The sequence below is a fragment of the Daphnia magna genome, linkage group LG4, assembly GCF_020631705.1.
Source record: "Daphnia magna isolate NIES linkage group LG4, ASM2063170v1.1, whole genome shotgun sequence".
In the NCBI taxonomy this organism is placed as follows: domain Eukaryota; kingdom Metazoa; phylum Arthropoda; class Branchiopoda; order Diplostraca; family Daphniidae; genus Daphnia; species Daphnia magna.
The window spans coordinates 13,290,412-13,311,321 of NC_059185.1; the positions used below are offsets into that span (position 1 = coordinate 13,290,412).

At 39.4% G+C, this 20,910-nt stretch overlaps 1 protein-coding gene, 2 long non-coding RNA genes and 1 pseudogene across 18 annotated transcripts in view; 2 read left to right on the forward strand and 2 right to left on the reverse strand.

Annotated features, from left to right (window-relative positions):
- The window catches only part of LOC123471147, a 39,690-nt gene extending 29,737 nt beyond the window's left edge, over positions 1–9,953 (forward strand). The window contains exons 3-9 of one of the 3 annotated variants that reach the window (XR_006645249.1): positions 7,241–7,747; positions 7,830–7,911; positions 7,994–8,112; positions 8,187–8,453; positions 8,518–8,822; positions 8,889–9,041; positions 9,097–9,268. This is a non-coding gene — a long non-coding RNA (uncharacterized LOC123471147). Of the gene's footprint in view, positions 1–7,240; positions 7,748–7,829; positions 7,912–7,993; positions 8,113–8,186; positions 8,454–8,517; positions 8,823–8,888; positions 9,042–9,096; positions 9,269–9,589; positions 9,697–9,760 lie in introns of those variants that run through there. The other 2 variants (XR_006645248.1, XR_006645239.1) reach the window with 2 other exon arrangements.
- Positions 547–5,737, forward strand: LOC123471143 (annotated as a pseudogene).
- Positions 5,579–6,887, reverse strand: LOC123471153. Its single transcript, XR_006645271.1, has 2 exons — positions 6,718–6,887; positions 5,579–6,470 (listed from the first exon to the last, which is right to left on the reverse strand). It is a non-coding gene; the product is annotated as an uncharacterized LOC123471153 (long non-coding RNA).
- A 660-nt stretch (positions 9,954–10,613) lies between the features above and the next one.
- On the reverse strand, positions 10,614–18,705 carry LOC123471146 (Down syndrome cell adhesion molecule-like protein Dscam2). 14 transcript variants are annotated; one of them, XR_006645200.1, is made up of 17 exons: positions 18,435–18,594; positions 18,251–18,369; positions 17,848–18,183; positions 17,311–17,767; positions 17,047–17,229; positions 16,046–16,799; positions 15,802–15,953; positions 15,471–15,556; positions 15,301–15,407; positions 15,102–15,231; positions 14,767–14,974; positions 14,529–14,689; positions 14,239–14,474; positions 14,023–14,160; positions 13,406–13,946; positions 12,062–13,330; positions 10,614–11,896 (listed from the first exon to the last, which is right to left on the reverse strand). XR_006645200.1 is itself a non-coding variant. In XM_045172099.1 (7 exons), the coding sequence occupies exons 4-6, from the start codon at positions 17,671–17,673 to the stop codon at positions 15,802–15,804; spliced, it is 723 nt and encodes a 240-aa protein (XP_045028034.1). In that variant the 5' UTR covers positions 17,674–17,767; positions 17,848–18,183; positions 18,251–18,369; positions 18,435–18,623; the 3' UTR covers positions 15,319–15,556. The 14 variants fall into 14 exon arrangements, 2 of the variants coding, with proteins under 2 accessions (XP_045028034.1, XP_045028035.1); XR_006645202.1 differs by lacking the exon at positions 10,614–11,896 and having other exon boundaries at positions 12,799–13,330; positions 16,046–16,118; positions 16,193–16,799; positions 18,435–18,590; XR_006645201.1 differs by lacking the exon at positions 10,614–11,896 and having other exon boundaries at positions 12,799–13,330; positions 13,406–13,473; positions 13,628–13,946; positions 18,435–18,589.
- Positions 18,706–20,910: the final 2,205 nt, after the last annotated feature.

The window sequence follows — 20,910 nt, forward strand, 5'->3', positions numbered from 1 at the left end:
CGTGTTTTCATTTTTTTTTGTGTACAAATATCAGAGAAGGGAAAACTTTGGAAGGAGAAACAAGAAAGAAAAAGAAATAAAGACACATGCGAAAAAGCCATAAAGGCTCGGCCCGTTCGCCGTGAAATCGGGGACACCGAAAAGAGGACGACCGGGAACACTCGGTTGCCAAACGCTACGTTCAAATATTCGATAAAAAGGTATCACGCGTTGGCATTTTGTCTGATGCCTTACGTAAAAAACAAACAAAAATCCATGTCACCAAGTAATGACTCTAGTTATCTTTAAATGTTTTGGTTAGTTTTCTCTCTCACGACCGTATACTTCGATGGTGAAATGTCAATTTCATTTTTCTTCTATACCGTGTCTAACATGCGGTTTACTACTTTCCTAGAAAATGCGTGAGTCATTTCCTTTTTAAAATATACGTTGAAAGTGGGTTAGCTTTTACGATATCTCCAAGCAGGAAACGTTAGCTTGTGTTGTCATTCCTATATACAAAGCTATTTCCGTTCTGTTTTTTTTTTTTTTTTTTGCGTCTTACAGATGTGTTGCAACAAAGAGGGCTCTTGATTTCTCGTCGTCTGCATTGTACTTTGTACAAAAGGTCTACCGTCGAGGGAAAAAGAAAACACAATCGACAATTTGTAGATGGTTAGAACGGTTTTACTGCATTATTAACCAGCCATATTACATTGGCTGTTTTTTTATGTAGACTGCCATACAGTGTAGAACAAAGAAATCACCTTCCTTACCGTAATTTGGGTGGCCTGCTATCACCGGCGATACTATCGTTCAGTACGCAGTAAATCCTTCACTCTGACTTTACCCTTCTTAGTCGGAAGATGGCGTTGGAAAGGAATCATCAACCAAAAAAGCAAACTATTTTTTACATCTTTCTAATCTGAGGATAGGTCTGGCCCCGAAACTTCAATCAATCAATCATTTTTATTTTAAACATTGGTAAATGACGAAACGCCCCATTGACAAAATTCCGATGACGTCTTCGTATTTGTTTTAAATGAACTAGCACCAGTTCTGCATGGAGTTGGAAAATTCGAATGCAATCCAAAAACCAGAATGAATCAAAGGTTTATACACCAAAAACCTGTGTAGAACATATGGTATTGATATGAACTGCATTTTACCACAATTCGGGCTTCCTGTAATACAGGTAATGTGTGGAAGAAGATGCACATTTATTTCTGTATATGCTGGATTTTTTCTTAAATTGTGACTAAGAATTTTCTTTTAAGGTATGGCTGGGATAGCGAGACCAGCAAGACTTTCAATGAGAACAGAGAACAAAAAGTGGGAGGAACACGGCTTGTGTCTGCTAAATGTGTGCTAGTAAATGCAACTATTGGACTTCCATGCATATGCATCTTTAAATTTCACTTATCCATCTTTCATCATGTGTGATGAAGCTTTTCCATCTCAATTAACACATCTGGTTGAGCATTGAGAGGTATATATATATATACATGAGTTTGGACACTAATTATTTCTCTAATCATGCAGTTAGTAGTGAATTTTTTCTATGGTTTAAGTGAACCAATTATTACCATATAGCTGGTCGGGCAAACCAGGCATCTGTCAGCCACACATCCAATACCTCTTGTGCCTTGCCCCAAGCTGTGGAAATTGTTCATCGTAGGAGCTAGTTTATCCAGCTTTAATACCAACTACTAAGAAATGCACCTGTTACCCGAACCATTGTTCACCGTTCCAATAGATGAAACCGACATTGTAATAACCATCAAGGGTACGACCGGCGGTCGAATCTTGATGGGAGCGAGACATGGTTGCATTTACGAAAACTTTTTATCAGGTATTACTTAAAAGTAAAGATTGTTCTCCTACAATACTAATTGGATTGTAAGTTCGCAGGCCTTTCGCTCGTCTCACGACCGGAAAAGGGAACCATTAAGATGTACGATTTAGAAACAGACGGGCAAGCCATGACTCGGGTGACAGCCATCGGTATCAATACCATCGTCCAGTCTGTCGCCAATATTGCAGGTATTGAATGAAATGCTGCCAATAGAAACGAAATTACTGAGGAAATTTTCCGTCAACAGAACGGCGGATTCCGACCGTTGTTGGTTTCCGACCGTTGGTTGGTATTGCGCCCATCGAGTCGAGCGAATCGACCAACTTGCATTTGGTCGCAAATTAATGCCTCTGTTGTCCGTCTGTACTTAAACACTTTGTCCTGACGTACATTCAGCGGAGCTACGCCTTCTAGCCGCCTGGTGACGATTTAGCTGTTCCAAGTGCGTCTACCGCCTGGTTACGCGGCCAATGCGTGGGAATCACGTTTTTAACTACCATCACAGCATCCGGGAACGATGTAGCCAGGACATTGTCCAATTTAAATTTTCCAGCTGCCCAGACACTTTCAGAGACGCAAAACACGCTGGGGTTGGACGGAAAGAGATGGTCATTGGCAGAAGTTACTCCTACCCTCCAAAGACAAATCGATCCGTCAATCTTTGCCCCTCCAGCACCTGAGCCTTCACTTATTGTAACGTAACATGCTGTGGGACCTCGAAAGTTCATTTTCCTGAAGACGCAATGCTGCCACGTCGTCTCCCAACTTAGGCCTGTGGATATTCTCCATCAATTACTGTTTGACGCTTCAGGGCCGGACAACACGGCCGTTCGTGCTTTTTCCAGGTTCTGCAAGAAGAACAAGCCTGTGCCACTGCCCTGATTTTGGCATGTTCGACGAGCATTCAGGACTCCCAGCTGGCTGACTGGGCTGCTCTCGCCTTCTTCCTACTTGGTGGCGACGTAAAAGTCTCTCCGTCTCATCCGTCTCATCTAGCTCATCCCATTTCGTCACCCGCGTCTCCTTTTGTCGTCAACTCGCCCGCTCATATGAACAGTACACCTAGCAACTTCCACCACCAACAGTCGCATTTTACTTTTAGTTCACCTGATTCTGGAGGAGGGGGGGGATTCAACCCAAATGCCATTTCGACTCCCCAAATGCAACCTTACTCGCCCCATTCGAATAACGTGGTGACTAGCAGTGGTGGCGCAGAATTGACCGACTATCAATTCTCTGGTCGACATAACGGACTTTACCTTTATCTCGGACGCATACTGAGGCCACTTTGGCTTATGCCGCTGGCCAGAGATGTAGGAAAGCCCCATCAGCCGTTGCTGGACAGTGTCGTCAACAGTGAAGAGTTGTTAACTGTGCTCGGCCAACTGAATGCTCTTAAGGGATTCGTTCATGCCAATATCCATCAAAACGGTCCGCAGAGCTACCAGTCCAGTGAGAAGGGTCGCCTTCCGGTATACTGGACATTTTTCATAGATGTCGAACTGATCAGTTATCATTCCTTTTGTTTAATTATTAATATTTTAATTATCATTTTTATATAAATTAAAAACTGCAGGATGCTCAAATGCAGGAGAGAAAATCTCTGTTGGCCATGAAACAATTGTTGGATCATACCGTCGAAGTACTTGCTCTCTGGAAAGTGTTGTGCGATCACCAGCTCCATTTGCTCGGCCAATCGTTGTCGGCTGAAATGCGGATGTCACTCAAGACAACGTTGTTCCGCGACCTCATCCTTTCCGGTTCCGACACCTGCATTGGGCTGATCAACGCTCTGATTCATCGATACTTGGATGATGCGGCCAGTACGGACGCCATCAGTGAAAAATTGAGACAGGTCTGCCCGTCTCTCTACCGCAATGAGGTAACTGTTTACTTGCCAATGAAACTGAAGCAATATTGTTAACTAAATTTTCATTCCTTTTTAAGGATGCTCTATGCACTAAAGTCAACGAGCAACTTCTCAAGGCTCGAACGAACAGCATGAGCCGCATGGACAAGGAGCGTCTGCTGCAGCAAACGCTGGAAACGTGCAAGCAGATTCCGGCTCGCATCAATTTGGCGCATGTTTGCCAACAGTTGTCCGCTTGTCAGTACTTCGGAGGCGTGGTGGAGCTCTGCTGCGTCGTCGCTGAGAAGCTCGACCCTCAGCACCGTGCCCAACAATGCTACAGCGGCCAACAAGAAGATCCTGCCGCTGTCGAGGCGCTTTAGGCTCGTAAAAATTGCTACCAGCAATGTGCCTTGTTTTGCAGAAACTCTACACGGCCGCTGCGTGCCATCCTCAGTCGCCCAGCGTGCCCAAATCACCCGGTCCGATGGTACAAACGACTCCACAGGGATACGAGGAGGGACTAAGCCCATTAGAAGCGCAGCGGTTGGCAGATGAAACTCTTTCTCTTGCCTTGCAATCGGATGATGAACTATGTCATGTTGCCATTTTCGATTGGTTGACGGACAACAAGTGGGACGACAAGTTGTTGGAAATTTAGTCGCCCCACTTGGAGAATTACCTCAAGAGGCAAACAGTTGGTCAGGTATGATTGAATTTATTGATGTGTATAAATCGGGCCCAAATAAGTAGTTCGAATCCGTTTTTTCTTTTCTTTCTAGGTTGGTCAACAGCAGCAAACAGATTTAGTTGCAAAATACGATCTGTTATGGAAGTTTTACGAAAAAAGTGGCCAGTTTATCGCCGCTGCACGAGTTCTTTCCCGTCTAGCTGATGCCCACAGCACGGCCATAAGTCTTCCGATGAGAATAGAATACCTTTCGCGGGCCATTGTGTGCGCGCGAGCGGCTGAGACGAGCTCCTTCGGTAACGCCGTTCAGGGCCAGTTCCTCTACGAAATGGAGGAGAAAATGGACGTGGCTAAAGTCCAGTCTCAAGTGCTGGAAGCCGTCTCTCGGTTGCCCAGTCGAGATGCCGACACCATCAGCCGTTTACATTCCGACTTGCTTGACGTGACTCAACTATACGAGCAATTCGCTGAGCCATTGGGTCTGTGGGAATGCAAACTGGCTATTTTGCACTGCGCCAATCATTACGACTCGGCTCTGGTGACCAGCATTTGGCAAAATATTATCAATGCTGAAGTCAAGAAACTGAGTAGTGCCGACACTGAAACAAAACTGGCCACCCTGGGTAGCAAAATGAAAACGCTAGGTCGAACTTATGCCCAGTCAGAGCAATTTTTCCCTTTGGAGTTCCTCGTTAAGACCCTGGAAACATATTCAGTTCGCTGGAATGGCCCACCAGGTAAATTTCAATTATTTTTATGTTCTTTGGAATGCATTTCGATCAATGTTTTTATGCTTAATTGCTAGGCTGGGCCGTTTCCATCATACTGACAGCTGGAGTCTCGTTCCAGCGTCTTTTTGCCGTTTACAATCGCCTGTACGGCGCAAAGGATGTCGTTTGGCAAGCTGAAGGCAAACCCAATCACTTGCTCAAAGTGCTGGCCGACATGTTAAATCGGCTTGTTGATTCCTCTACTGGAGGCTTGGCAGCCCTGGTGCCGACAGCCGATCGTCGAGCTCTTATAGGACAGTGTGTCGAGGCCGTTGGTGTCTATTTGACGGATCTATTTTGCACGACTCACGCCACATCACCTGCCCTCATAGCCGAATTCCGTACTCTACAAGGCAAATTAGAACTTTTGTAACGAATATTTTAAATGCTGTTTTTCTCCCCCATAGTTGTCATTCATCCCCTATTCTTTTTTCTTCTTTTCCGATTCTTTGAAGCAACATTTTATTTCTCATTTTCGTGAGCCCTGTATGTGTGAGCGAGGGCGAATTCTTGTTGTCATCTACCATACGCCTCAACTCTTAATCCAATCCACCGATCATATCAATACATACCCAGCATTGTGTGGCCATTCAGACAGAACGTGGTCACTTGGGAGGGAAACATTTTTGTTAGATTAGATATAAATAAACCTTGCAACTCAAATCAACTAAAGTAAAATGCAGTGCGCAATGTAATCGACAAAAAGTCCATTTGTTTAAAGAAATGTTTGTCTCTTATATTACCCATTCTTAAAACATGTTCATCCCACAACTTACTCACTTGGCAAAAGTTGGTATTGTCATTGTTGGTGCACTTGAATGGTATACTTCCTAGGATGTTTGGAAGATCCTGGGGAACATAACTGTGAATCTAACCACCGAATTAGGCGTCGGTTGCCATACCATTCTAGCATTGCCTTCCTATATCCTTCCATTGTCGTCTGAGGGACTATTTAACTCGTGCAGTTATGTTAATGTGTCGAAGAAGTAGAAGTGTTACAGGTGTCATTCGTAGCTCAATGGTAGAGCATCGGATCGCTATGGTGGAAGACTTGGGAGCAATTCTAAATTAAATAGGGCATAGGTATCAGTAAAGTTCATGGTTTGTTTGCCAACGAATTTATGTCTTTGAACAATTTTCCTAAATATTGTAGTTATTTAAAAAATGGGGTAGTGCCGGGTCAATTAAGGGTTTAGAACTTCTGGGTTATTTTGTCCCAAAGGTTGCAAATTATTGTGGTGTTTGCTGCGTGTGGTTGGTTGGTTGGTTGTGCAGCAAATGAACTCATTCATGTGGAGATGGTGGCACAGGTTCATTCAGAGTCTACTAGAAAAATAGAAGAGAAAACGATATTTTGTAGCGTAAACATTTAAGATCAACTCAATGAATTTGTTTATTTCTTATAAAAACTTCATAAGCTGCAATACTGAGAGTGTTACTGACTATCCTTTGTCCATAAAAGAAATCAAGTAACTGCAAAGAAAAATAAGCAACATGATATTATTTGACATATTAAGTGAAGAGTTTCGCATTTATCGATTTGTTTTTCATATTTTTCCTTATCATTGCTTACTTTTAGATGTCCCATAACAATTAACGCGTTGAAAAATAAGAACAATTTAAAGGCCATGTCTTTTTTAGTTTTTTCAAGAGAATCGAAAAACATCGCAATTCTCCCTCTGGTGAGCAATCCTGTCTGTCGTCCCTGACGCGTGACGCCTGACATTTAAGGCTTTGACTGTGATATATCATGGTGATATGTTTATCTAAAAGCAGAGAGATTTTGTGGCATTGCAGAGAGCGAATAAGCGGAATGGAAAAATAGGTACAGTTAAATCCTTAACTTGCTAAAACGTTCAATATTAAGCACTTTTATTTCTTCTGTATTCCTGATGCAAGGTCAGATGACTCTGGCAAGGTATAGCCTAGAATAGATGCTATTATACCATGCCTGATGCATGATTGTTGCAGCCTCTTCAATTGAATGAATAATGACAAAAGTTACAAAGACAACTACAATCCTACAGCATCAAAAGTGTTAGTAAGTAAAATAAAAGCATTAGATTTAAAGTTACAACTTGAAATCTTGATAAAAGAGTATTGTTTTCAGAAAGAAGACAATTGCTTACCATTTGCTGGCAAATATGGAATTGGGATCTTGCTTAAAAGTACTTGATACCTTTTTCATGGGAAACCTCATTTCGCATTCTTCTGCCATTTTGATTTACTTTTATCAAAGTGTCAACCATTTTTTAGTCTGTAGACTGACAAATTCAGGATGAGTTTACTTCCAAGCATTGACACAACATACATCTCCATGTAAAGTCTTAATTAACATCAATCCATCTTATGTAGGAGTCGATTTTTAATTTTTGCTTGACAAACGGATAAGTTGATTGGTTGAGTATGGTTGTTGCCCAGCAGATTCAAACATCATAGTTTTGGTCGCAACTATTGCCCCTCAAAATTTTGAGGGGCAATAGACTTTTCCTATAGTTTTTATTAACATTTACTAAACAGAAAAAAATGTGTTGGTGAATGTTGTCAAGAATGCAGATGATTTAGTTAATTTACTGTGGTATCAACCTAATCAAAATCTTCATGTAAGTTCAAATACTTCCTTCCTCTGAAATTGCCTTTTGATGCACAAAGCATGTAGTGTGATTTGATTTTTTTTTTTTTTAGATGTGAAGTGCTTTCAGACTTCATTGGTGCTGAATTTTTGAGTATATTATCACCAGAATGTCATACAAAATAACTTGGGCAGGTAAATCCTTGTATTTTGTGCTTTAATTTTAATCACTCATCTATATTACATGAGCAAAACATATATTGCCGAAAGAAAACAGATACCTTTGGACAATGGTTACACCAAGGGCAGTGAATGCATTTCTCTTTTCACCATTGGTCAGCTGACTTGCCTTCCCAGTTGCAATGAAGAAGAATGATTAGTCAAAAGTATTAAAAGGTAATAGCTTATTGTGTTTTCCTATTGGTATCTCTTAAAATTCTGATGTTATTGAGTTTTTCTTGTCATCCCAGGTATTGTGATCAATCAGATATTGATTTCCTAGTTGCATGACAACTGTGGAAGTTGTCATCCCTTTGTCAACAAAGGGAGAGAGGACCAAGTCAAACGTATCCGAAAGGTACGGGGTTACAAGATGGAAGCTTAGCCACGGTTTATTGTCAAACAAATAGACACGGCTGTCGGAGCCCTTTGTGCGCAGGGCATTTGACGAACCGGGCACTCAAATGACGCTAAAGACTTTTCACTTTGCTGGTGTGGCACCGATGAACATCACACAGGTAGTTTCTAGGTATAAAAGGAATTTTCTTCAAAAGATGTTGAGGCTTATGTATCTATTTCCAGGAACTTTCTGGATTAAGGAAATCATTAACGCCCTAAAGGCCTTTAGTACACCTGTTATCTCCACCCAGCTTCTAATTGTTGACGACCCGGAATATGCGCGACAAGTTAAAGGAAGGATCGAAAAGAATTTTCGGAGAAATAAATTCAAAAAATTTTCGTTATCAATATTTTTCAATTGTATTTTTATGTGACGGGATATTTCGATGAAGTATAACTGGCTGATGATGTTTAATGTCGATTAAATTAGACATTAACCGAATCCGCTTGCTAAAACTCGAGGTGGCTGCAAATACTATCCAGTAGAGGTAAAAAAAAGTTACACTTGCAAACTCTAAATTAATTTTTGATTGATTTTTTTTCCCAATTTCCAGCCTCTGTATACATGTAAACTGAAAATAAAGCCTGCTTTCATCGAAGTCATTAGTGAAACAATACAAATTGTAAAGCTGTGCTCCATCTGCAAAATCGTCAATGTATCTGTGAGGCAGTACCTCAAAGAACAATTGCCTAGGGACTTCATACAGGTACCATTACAATTTCTGTAACCAAACCAGCCTTTCAATTTGCATCTTGCTTCAGGGTTTGCCAACTGCTAGCCGAGCTGTCATCAACATCGACGATACAAGGAAACCGCATAGATAGTGTGTAGGTTTTGATTTCTATATCAGCTGCAGCAATGACAATGACCATGACTAACATGTGGAAATGATAGCAAACGGCGTAAACATTTTTAGAAGAAAACAGAAAGTTTTCAATTTTTTTTTTTAAATTTCCAATATCAAGGTTTATCTGTTAACTGCTTTAAATTGGCTCAGAATTAGGCAGCAATTTTGGAAGTTGTTGCTTTCTCAGTATGGTAAATATATATATTATTTCTGTGACAGTAAAAATAACAAAACAAAAAAAACAAAAAAAAAACAAACATTGCATGATGCATGTGATGAAAGATCACTAATGAAAGAGCTTGTCTTAACATTTTACTTTTAAGATACCACTTTCACATGCACAACACAGCCAATGTTATCCTTATTCATTCTCAGTTTGATATTTGGCTATCTGTTTTTTGTTTTAGAATGAGCTTCAATGTTGGTGTTGCAGGTGTTACCCATGTTTCGTTGACTGTTTGGATTCCTATTCATTAACATTTCAAAACCAAATTCATCTTCTTAAAATTGACTTGTAAGTAAAAAAGAGGCTGTTTTATAACTATGTATTATCTATGTAACACTTTTCTATTCAATAGGAAAGGATTTGGATCATTCTAGGAACATATCTATCAAAGATGCAAAGCTCTAATGGGATTAATTTATCCGTCAAGTACGTTTTCATTTGCAGTATGTATGTCCTTTCCGAAGGCTCTGCCAGAAGAATATGCTAAATAATGAATTTATGAATCGCGTAAGTTACACGAGCAAGAATTTTTATGACTAACGATGTTTTATTTTCTTAATATAGATTAATGATAAACTTGGATCTGAAAAGGTTCCTTGGTTGGGGCGAGATACCGAATAAAGTTTTATTATTGGATGCACTACATGGAATTTCCATACTTTATTCACAGTACCGTTTATAACGGTATTTCATATTAAAAAAATTGAAGTGCATATTTGGGCTCCCTTCTTTTCTGTGGCCCCGTTTCCCCTTGACTCATAATAAGCCCGTAGGGGGTCATGCCCCTACTGTACGGTATATATAAAAACAACATATATCGAGGTTTGGAGGGCTCTGGCCGGAAAGGGGACGTGGGGGTCCTCATGGTCCGATGAAATGCTTATGGAGGGCTATGTCGCTACCCACAAATCCGAATTAAAGGTTAATCGCTCCTGTAAAAATGTTCCAAATCTTCAGCTCTTCTTCCGGCTTCTCTTAGCCAAGCACTGGGTAATCTCCCCGGTGAGTAAATTGAGGCAGTGTCTCCCCCTGCCTTGGATGACAGCAACTTTTGAAATGGTTATTTTGCCTTTTAAAAGTTGCAAAATATTCCATTATGTAGAGATTTGTCAATACAAATTTTGTTATAAATTAATTTTGAAAAACTTGTCTTTCATACTTTCTTTGTGTTCACACTATACATTACTGACCTTAGCACTTTTTTCTTTTAAGGATTGGACTCTCAACATTGCTGAGATGGACACTGATGTGCAGTTCTTGTACTGAGAATTCCGGAGTGTCTTTGAATTATCACCGATTAAATTCCAATCCTGGAGATGATAGTTTGCTGATTTATTTAATTACAGAATGATTTTGTATTCAATCTTTTTTTATATAGATTTAAGAGATATATTGGAATGTTTTTACAGTGATGAATTTAACTCGTTCGGGTATCGATCCCCAAACTTTCAGCGTTCATTGCCGATGCTCAACCGTTGAGCCATGAGTTACATTTAAATTTGCACTAATATTAGAAGGCAAAAAAAAAAATGCAATTTTTATAGGCTAGCAAAACTATATGCTAACCTGAATAACTTACATTCAAGGATCATAGCTGTTTGGTAGAACGTTGGATAATGAATCTAAAGGTATCGGGTTCAACTCCCGGCAGAAGGTTAATAAATTTAATGTGAATGTCATTGCGTTTCTATAAGATGGATTTACATGTTAATAAGAAGTTATCTTGAATCTCGCTGCAAATATTATTCTAAGTCCACATTTGTTGAACTCAATTAACACGAAAATATAGAAATCTTACTAACGTGAATTATGGCTCAGTGTTAGAGCATCGGCATGGAACGCCAAAGTTTAAGGGTTCAAATCCTACAAGAGTCGAAAGAAATACTACGATGATTAAAAGATTCAGTTGAGTGACTATATGTTACAATCTTATATACACAAAATATTGATCAAGCAGAATGTGTGAGATATCTCGACAGAGGATGCCAATGGCTAAAGTACGTTGTAAAGTATTCAAGTAACAAAATACGCATTCACACCGATAAATCATAATGAACAATTTATTAAGATTTTTTATTGGATATTATATTAAACATTGCCAAAATATCCGTCCCATTACTTCGTAATGGGGAAGTTTCTCGACCCGACTGGCAGACGTGGAAGATTGGAAGCCCAGGACATCGGGAACCTCCGTGGAATCGAACCACGGACCTTGGAGCTGCTAGGCGGATGCGATACCTTCCTGGCAACCCCCCCTATATCCCCCCCCATTGATATTTGATCCCCTATGTACAACTTTGCACAGTTACCTTAATGTGTTGAAGACTTAGATTTCTCAGTAATATGTCGCATAGCTCAATGGTAGAGCGATGGACTGGAACTCTCTAGATATTAGGTTCGAATCCCATTCAGGTGTTGTGAAATTCAGTGTCCTTGATGGATTACACGTATTGGCATATAAATTCCAAGTAGGTCATGGTGAAGAAAACTGTAAGTAAAATTGTTTTTTATTTAAGAGTAAGTTTATAAAGGTAACTTGTTCACACTTGTAATAATAGTTTAAAGTATCGCAAGGTAAATTACTAAAACGCTTCTAAACTGTCGGTGATAACGTCAATAAAGTGAATCAGTAAACATATTTTGTACTTTTTACCTTTGATGGTATTTGATCCACAAACATCCAGCGGTACAATCCGATGCTCACCCATTAAGCCATGATTCGCTCATAAACATGCACAATACCTTCTTGTTGCTTATAGGCAACACTTTCCCACTTGTAAATTATTGAAGTGTAGTCGATGTAAACGAAATAATTACCACATCTAAGTATACATTTACATTTTCTTAAATTATTGTTAGAATGAGGACATTCATTCATTATTGATAAATGGCGCTTTATAGTTTTGTTTTACCTTGTCTCAATCGTGATGGCGTAGTGCTTGTGGGTCATCTTTTGAGTACTGTATAGATCTTTGTTGCGAAACGTATCGCCCCAAGTGTCTTAAAATAGGACTTAATATGTAAATATCACTAGGCGATATCCAACTTAAGGTATTGTTCCCAAACATGAATGCCTAATCAAAACGAAAAAAGTCTCCAACACTTAGAACAATGACACGACACATACAGATTTCGCTTGCAATCTTCCAGCAGTTACTCGCACTTGAAATTTACTTGACACAAAACTATTAACCTGTTGCAATACCAGCGAGTTGTCAAACGTTCGCAGATCGACATGCAATGCTGTGTTGCCGCATCGCAGAAAGGTAAAACAGAAATCCCTGTTCAAACTTTCAAAGCAGAGTCATGGAAACCGATGGGTTCCATGACTCTGTTTCAAAGTGAAAACATTTTCTTCATACACATATTATTGGCTAACGAATTCATGCATTAAAACTAATCAAGGTTGTTTTTTATCCGCCATACGTCACAATAGAAAATTTGCAATCACATTTTTTTAATGAAATAATAGAGACAAAACCATGTGAATGGTTCTGTAAAACTGTTTCTAGTTCAGTAATCGAAACTGGGAATGTCAGGATAGTCGTCTCCGCTATTCTTCCTGCATGCCAAACGGCGGATACATGCCAAATTTCGATCACGGGCTCATCGCGTTGTTGTACATCATGTCGTAAGGGTTTCTCATCCTGGGATAGCGTGACGGAAGGACATAGGATTCATAGGATGATCCAAATTGAGAAACACATCGACCTCTTCGAGGGCCATATTCTTCAACGAGGAAATAGCTACTTCGCCTGCAAGGCCCACGTGTGAACGATTTATAACAGCCACCTTCAGAATTTAGTGTTGACTTCCAGTAGATCTGGCGACCGTTGCATTTGCTTACTGGGCAAGGCGAAGGGCGACAGGTGCCATAGTCGTTGGTATCCGGCTCAAGCCATTGGCCATGATCACAAGGACCCTTTGTCATAAGTGACACAATAAAAAAAAAAAAATGTAAACAAGTGTTTTGATAAGACGAGCATCAAGGACATACCACTGGCCATTAAAAGATCTAGACAAGAGAAAAAAAAACCTTGGCGTAGATACGGTGGCACCTATCATCTAATACCTTGAATAAGAGTTGATTACGATCGCGGCATTATTACGACAACGTCTAAATTGCGAATCTGTTGTACAATATATTGCAGAAAAATGTGGCGGTTTTCCCTATGCTTTGTTTGCCATACCCGACACATTTTTCTGCAACCTCCTGTACCTGAACACCGACAGTGCGAATAGGCAGTAGCGTGGCAACATAGGTTGCGACTAGACAGTTCTTCCAGAAGAAGACGTTCTTCTTCCGACGTCACGATTTCAATCCGATTGAGCAAGGCATGTTCCTTGGCTGCTATGTTGGCATAATAGACCATCGAACGAATCAGCACTTGCGTCTCATCGAAATTAGCTTCCAAGAACGGCTCTTCGGCGTAAATGATTCAAATTGACAAACCGGGACCAGGAAACGGGTAACGTTCCAGTAATTGTGCAGGAACCCAGCTCACGACCTAAGGCTCTTACTTCATCTTTAAGGAAGTCTGTTGGGAAAAAATGCGAAAAGATCAAAGATCTTACTGGATTGTCATAACGCAGGAAAAACCTTAATGCAAATACCTTTAATAGGTTCTACTACACGGCCGTGAATGCGAAATTGACGAACCATTTCGGAATCGTTATGACGAGTCTTCATGGCAACCGTGCGCGAAGAAGCCATATGGAAAGCGGACTCAATTAGATCCGGTCTCAAAGTACCTGTAATATTTTCATATGTAATGACATTGAATATTAGGCAATATAATACAAGCAAAAAAAAAAAGAGAAGGTTGATACCTTGTCCGAGAAGTAGATTATCCCAAGTTAGATTTAAATCGTTAGGCGTTGTATTTGCCATTTTGACAAACGTATCGTCAATAATTCGACGTTTTTCTTACCGATTAACAGTGAGACATAACGACAAAGTTTGGCGGCCATGTACATCGTAGAAAGTCAGACTTGCTTAACAACCTAAAACAATTTTAAACCTCAAATCTGCTCGCTGGTATGAAGAAGAAATGAGAATCCACTCTCTGTATAAAAAAAAAAAAAATAATAAAATCGGTCATAGAACAAGAATTATAAACCTTAGAATTTGAGGTCTGACAGGACTAAGTATCAATTAATCTCGTATCAAATTTTGGCCAATAATAAGATTCTGAACCGTCCAGAAAAGTATCTCAAATTACCCAAAGGGTGAGCCCGAGTTGCTGTAAACTAGTGCCCTCTGGAGTTGAGGGGCAATAGACTTTTCCAATTAAGAAATAATGAGTACTGGAACAATCATACTGCCATAACACATTTTAATTTGGATTATCAAAATACCTAGTTCAGCTCGCCCTTTGCCTCGGATGCTTATCAGTGTAGAACATATTTGTAACTGCTTGGTGATCAGGAATGTAGATAAACGCCCCCTTGCGTATGCTACTCAGGCTACACAGTAGACGCAATAACGCATAAATCCTTGGCGGATTAAAAAACGAAACTGTTGCCTGAACAGGCGCCCTATAACTACCACCACCAATCTAGATTTCTGGAGAAAAGAAAAAGAAAATGGAGAAATAAAAAAACAAAAAACAAAAAGAAACAAACAATAAAGAAAAAAAAATAGCCAGTTAGAAACTTTAAAATTAAGTATCATAACAAGGACAAATATTTACCATAGGAGTTGTTGAGCTAGGCACCTGCTGAAGTTGTTTGATTTCACAAATTATCATTCACATCCCTGCCATTACTAAAGCAGACGTTAGATGATGTTGGAACCTACTGCTTCGTAAGCTGCTACCAATCCTACATAGACAACCAAATGGGGGTTTCGTGATCGTCATTAAATCGGAGATTGAAATGTCGGGCTGTTACCTAAAAGACATTTTGTCCGCCGATAGAAATTGTGGAAAATGTCAGGCTCCACAGATCAGAAAAAAACAACTCCGTAACATGCAAATTAATCAATTTGAAATATTTCCCTTTAAAACATACAGAATAATAAAATCTTTCACAAATAGCACATTAAGATTTGATAGCATTACCCAATGGAACACAAGAGTTCACCAACTTAATGCACAAGGATATTGCCCGTTACGACTCCCGAGCTATGACGCAGCAAAGAATCTACCTATAAAAAGAAGAAAAAATATGTTATAAGTAGACAAAGTCCTGATTATCGCCTAATCCCCGAAAAAAAAAAACAACAAAAAATTTGTGGCAATAAAGAAATGGACGAGTTAAAAAAAAAGAAGCACGGTTTGCACGATGCATCCTACCAAAAAATAATAAACCATTATAACAAGGATGAAAGACAAACATTACCTATTTCCAAGGGTGCATGAAAAGATTTGTTGTAATGGCAAAAAAGCTTACCTAAACTATCCCACAATTATTGCCCGAACATGCTCTTATGCCTGTTGATAAACTGTACCAACATACAGACTTCATGTGTCCGTTGTAACATTGGCCTATATGTGGTAACATTTCGCCCTTGGTTGATGCAATATGCACAATGGCTTCATTTCCTGGTGTTAAAAATAAAAGGACTATTGAAATATCATGTTGTCTAAGAAAGACGGTAAGTTCAGCTAACAATACTATTTACGATCTGACATACTCAACAAGAAGTTCCAGAGATTTTCCATTTACATGATGTGGAGATATAGCAAAGGCTAATGCTGCTCTAAAGCCTGATAAATATTTCCATAACTTTTTTTTCTATTGCACTATTGTAACTGAAATTATATATTTGCGGCAGACGTACCATCCACCATGTTGTCCAGTCAACGATTCAATCGTCAACGTGGCTGTGAATTCGTTCACCAAACGGACGCTAGTCGTCGTTGTTGCAGTTGTCGGTGCGATCACTTGGCCATCTTTCGACCAGCTGACGGACAACGGCAATCCACCTTTAACTACGGCGCATTGAAGAGCCAATCGTTCGCCGGAATTCAACACGGCCGAATCGCTCATTGCCATTATATGAGGCGCGTCTGTATCCAATATCGTTTTATTTTCGTGTTTTTTTTTTTTTTAAACGGAATTCCGGCGACCGGAAGCAACAACAAAAAAAAAACGTCGAGAAATTTCTAAATTTATCCTTCCTACCCACTTAACTCATCTCCTTTTTCTTGTTTTTCACAAAAATAAATGGGAAAGACTTAAATTGGCTTCTGGCTGCTGGATCGATATAGTCGGTCTGTCTCATTTGCTTTCATTGCTTCCTTTTTTTTAAAATTTTTTTCTGCTTCCAGACCGGATAGAAAAGCGCTGTTAACTTTCTCATCATCAAAGAGTATACACAGCGACCGAGCAAGTTTACAGGGCGGAGGGGGAAAAGAAAAAGGCGCCGAGTCAATATTTTCGCAAAGCTGTGAACAGGAAAAAATCAAACAAAAGGTTATCTTTTAAGTTTAGTTTTTTCTTGCCGAGGATCTATAATTTTTACTCTTTCTAATCAACTCGAGTGCCATCATTTCTTCTAAGAAAATGCGATAGAAAAAAAAGGACTACTCGAATTCTGGTTGATTTTAATTTAGCCTTTGATTATTCATCCCTATTAAAGGAAAAGCCAAAGTTTCCAGATAAAAAGAGGGAAAGAAAAGGGCTGAAACTTACCGAGGATGTTGAGTTGAAGTGACTGGCGAGCCGAGAGTCCGTTCTGGCCACGCACCTCGCAACTATAAAGACCGGCGTCGCTGCTCTTATCCAACGGATCGATCGTCAAACTGCCATTGAATTGAAGTAAATATGCAAATTGGCTGAATGCTCTACGCGACCCACTCGATTCTCCGCTACACACTGTTCGCACAAACGCCACAAACGCCTTTTAATTGAACAATTACAAGAAAAACGTACGGTACCTATTGCACGAAAACTCACTTTGTAATTGCCTCCGTCTTCGACTCGGACGTGGGTTATGTTGAGATGAGCCACTACAAGATCGTCGTGACCCGTTTGTTGCTGCTGGCCGAGGAAATATCGTTCGGAAACGGGCGATAACGGAAACCCGTCCAGCGTCCAAGTGAAATGAGGCAGCGGAGTGCCAGAGGCCAAACATTTCAACGAGACTGAACTTCCCGGATGTACAACTTGCCGACTGAACGTTTCTTTCAAATGAGGAGGAAATGCTCCAATGGCCAGCTGGGCCGATGCTTGGGCCCAATCTCCTTCGTCATTGGATGTCAGGCATTGGTATATTCCCTCATCTTCACGTTGGACGGACGAAATGGATAACTGGACCATATCGGTGTAACCGTCGTCGCCGGATGAAGAAGAAACACGACCACTATTACCCACCAAGAAGCGCTGGCCATCTTTGAGCCAACTGACAACCGGCCTAGAATTTTTTTTCCAGATTTTGAGTTAAGTTGTTATTCCATTTAACAAGAAATGTAAAAATGATTGAGCTGGGACTACCGGAGAAATGACACGTGATGGTGACGGACGTTTCTGGATCGGCGACTTAAATGTGCTGTGCATTCTATGCGGCGATGACGACGTTCGACGTTTCTGACTTGTAATTTGACACGAGAAACGAGTTCGGTACGTGATTCGACTAATCCAATGGAACTGTTGACAAAACAAATGTAACTGCCCTGATCTTCGGTGACGACGGAAGCGATGAGTAAAGTGCCACCAATGAGGCGATGACGCCCAAGTCCCAGCACTCCATCACGATGCTCTTGTGTGGCAGCTGATGTCACCAGTGGCAAAAACAAATTGCCATACTGAATCGTTTGACTTTTGTACCATCTGCATTGATCAATTTATGGTTACGTACAATTGTTCAGACAAAAGAACTGAGTGAATAAATAGTTACTTGATTTTATGCGGAAGATATCCGTGAAAAACACAAGGTAAAACGGCATCTCGTCCACGCCAAACTTCGAATTCGATTCACAGTTTCTAAAATGACTTGTGCCATCTTTGTCCTGGATTCTAGGATACACGTAAAGGTCATGTTTCTCAACTGGAAAATCAATAATGTTGACACAATCAGATACCTTGACTGAGGATGATTCGTCCAGCAGTGAAACTGGTCATTGTTTGCCTGATGGGCTGGACGAGAACTCGACAATGATACAAATAATTCTCGTCGCCTTGATGCGCAGACAAAACTTGCAAGTCGCCATTGGCCAACATCACGTGACGTTCATCTGTTTAACGAAACAAAAATTTTTGAGTTTTTCATGTTGTTTCTAAATCACTTTAATTGCTAAGGCATGGAAAGTGAACACTGAAAACAAAACTTTTTCGAGGAACTTTTCCAACTTTCACAATCTGTAGTCCATTTGAGCCGTTGCAACTTCCGTCCCATGCCGACGGTTGCCATTTCTGAATAAGCCGCTTGGTAAACGTCAACTCCATCTCGTTCAGGGGCCTGAACGCTGTCAGGCAAAACATGACGACAACTCCTGTTAGGGTTCAGGTCCCTGGCCTCAATTTGCAGCAAGAGATAGGCAGCTCAATTCGCTATACTAGCGCAACTTGCCTTACGCATTCAATTGCAACTCCATCTTGTTCAGGGACCTGAACCCTGTCAGGCAAAAACATAAAACCCCCGAGCCGTTATTTTTTTGTTTTGTGTTTGTTATTATTTATGTTTATTGTTTATTTTTCTTTCTGTTTCCTTTCCGTAATACAATGCCTTTTAACTTTATAATTTTTTTTTCATTTATTAGAATATTACTTAATTAAGCAACGGTATAATTTCATTAAAATTACTGTAATAATTGTGAATTTCAACTCATGGGCATTCGGGTAGTGGAACCGGTTCCAAAACCCGATATCCTTACTGTGTACCCTATTTGACTTGTTTTTTGCAATACATCATAGTTTTATTTATTTTCCTTCACTTGCACACCCATTTTAAGTTAAGGCTGGGCCATATCTTTTAAAGTGGGTATTTTAAACGAAAGAAAACCGCTTGATAAGCACCTACCCGAGTAATGAACCATCAGCTATTTTTCAGGTAGGTAGGTCGGTGCGGTTTAACGTGTCTCGGGTAATCCCTCTATCCCAGTACACAAAATTAAAATAGCTTTATAGGTAATCATATTAGGTCTAAATAAACAAATTTTACAGAAATTGTTAGCCGATGATGGGGGCTATCAACTTCCGTAAAATTTTTACTTAAAAAATACCTAACCGAGTAGTAAACCGATTGGATATTTTTGTCGGTGTGGTTTGACGGATCGTGAACTAAATGAATTATAATCGGTAAACCATAAGCTCTATATTTGAAAAATATTACAGGAATGGATAGCTCTTGATTAGATCAATCCATTTTTGCAAAATTATCGCATTAAAAAATTTTACTAGGGTAGTAAACCGATTTACAATTTTTTTCATTGGTCGGTACGGTTTCGCGGGTATCGGGTAACCCCCACCTCCCTGATATATGTAAAACTTCAATAATTTTTTGCGGAAAAACTATAAGTCCAAATTAAATAAATTTTACAGATATCGATAGCCCTTATCAAAAGCTACCCATTTCTGTAAAAATTATGATAAAATATTCATAAACAAAAAACTTGAGACAAGACGTGTTTTTATAGTTTTTGCGCTCTATGGATATACTCGACCCTATTGACAAAAGTAAAAAATATAATCCTTTTTCAATTTTTTTTCCTATGAATATTTGTTCAAAATTTTTAATAGAAATAGATAGATCTTGATGATTAATCAATCATCGCACCAACTTAATTTATAGTTTTTAACGTTTTAATAAAAAACAATTAGACCAATAGAAAAATAAACCTGATTTTCGTGATTTTCTTTGAATTCCGAATCGTAATCTTGTAATTTAAGCAAAATTTGAAATTTTGGCAAAAATGGAAAAGTAGGAAAGGTATAGCCTTCCCACTTTTGTCAAAATCGGCCAAAAACGAAACCTCTTGAAATTCTCCAAAAATCACACGGAATAATCGAAATTGAACGCTGATTTCGATTTCATCATTGGTTTTCTCGTTAAACCAGCCGTTAAAAAAATTAACGAAAACAGTGCTGTTAGCGCACCAACTTAATTGATGGTTTTTAACGTTTTAATAAAAAACTATATGATTAATAGAAAAATAAACCTCATTTTCGCGTTTTTCCTTGAATTCTGAATCGTAATCATATAATTTAAGCAAAATTGGAAATTTGGGCAAAAATGGAAAAGTAGGAAGGGTATAGCCTTCCCACTTTTGTCAAAATCGGCCAAAAAACGACATCTCTTTAAATTCTCCAAAAATCGCACGGCATAATTAAAAATTGAACGCTGATTTCGATATAGTCATTGGATTTCTCTTTAAACCAGCCGTTAAAAAAATTAACGAAAACAGTTCTGTTAGCGCATTAAATTAATTTATGGTTGTTAACGTTTAAATCCAAAAAAATAAGACCAATAGAAAAATAAACCTGATTTTCGTGATTTTCTTTGCATTCTAAATCGTTATCATGTATTTTAAGCAAAATTTGAAATTTGGGCTAAAATGG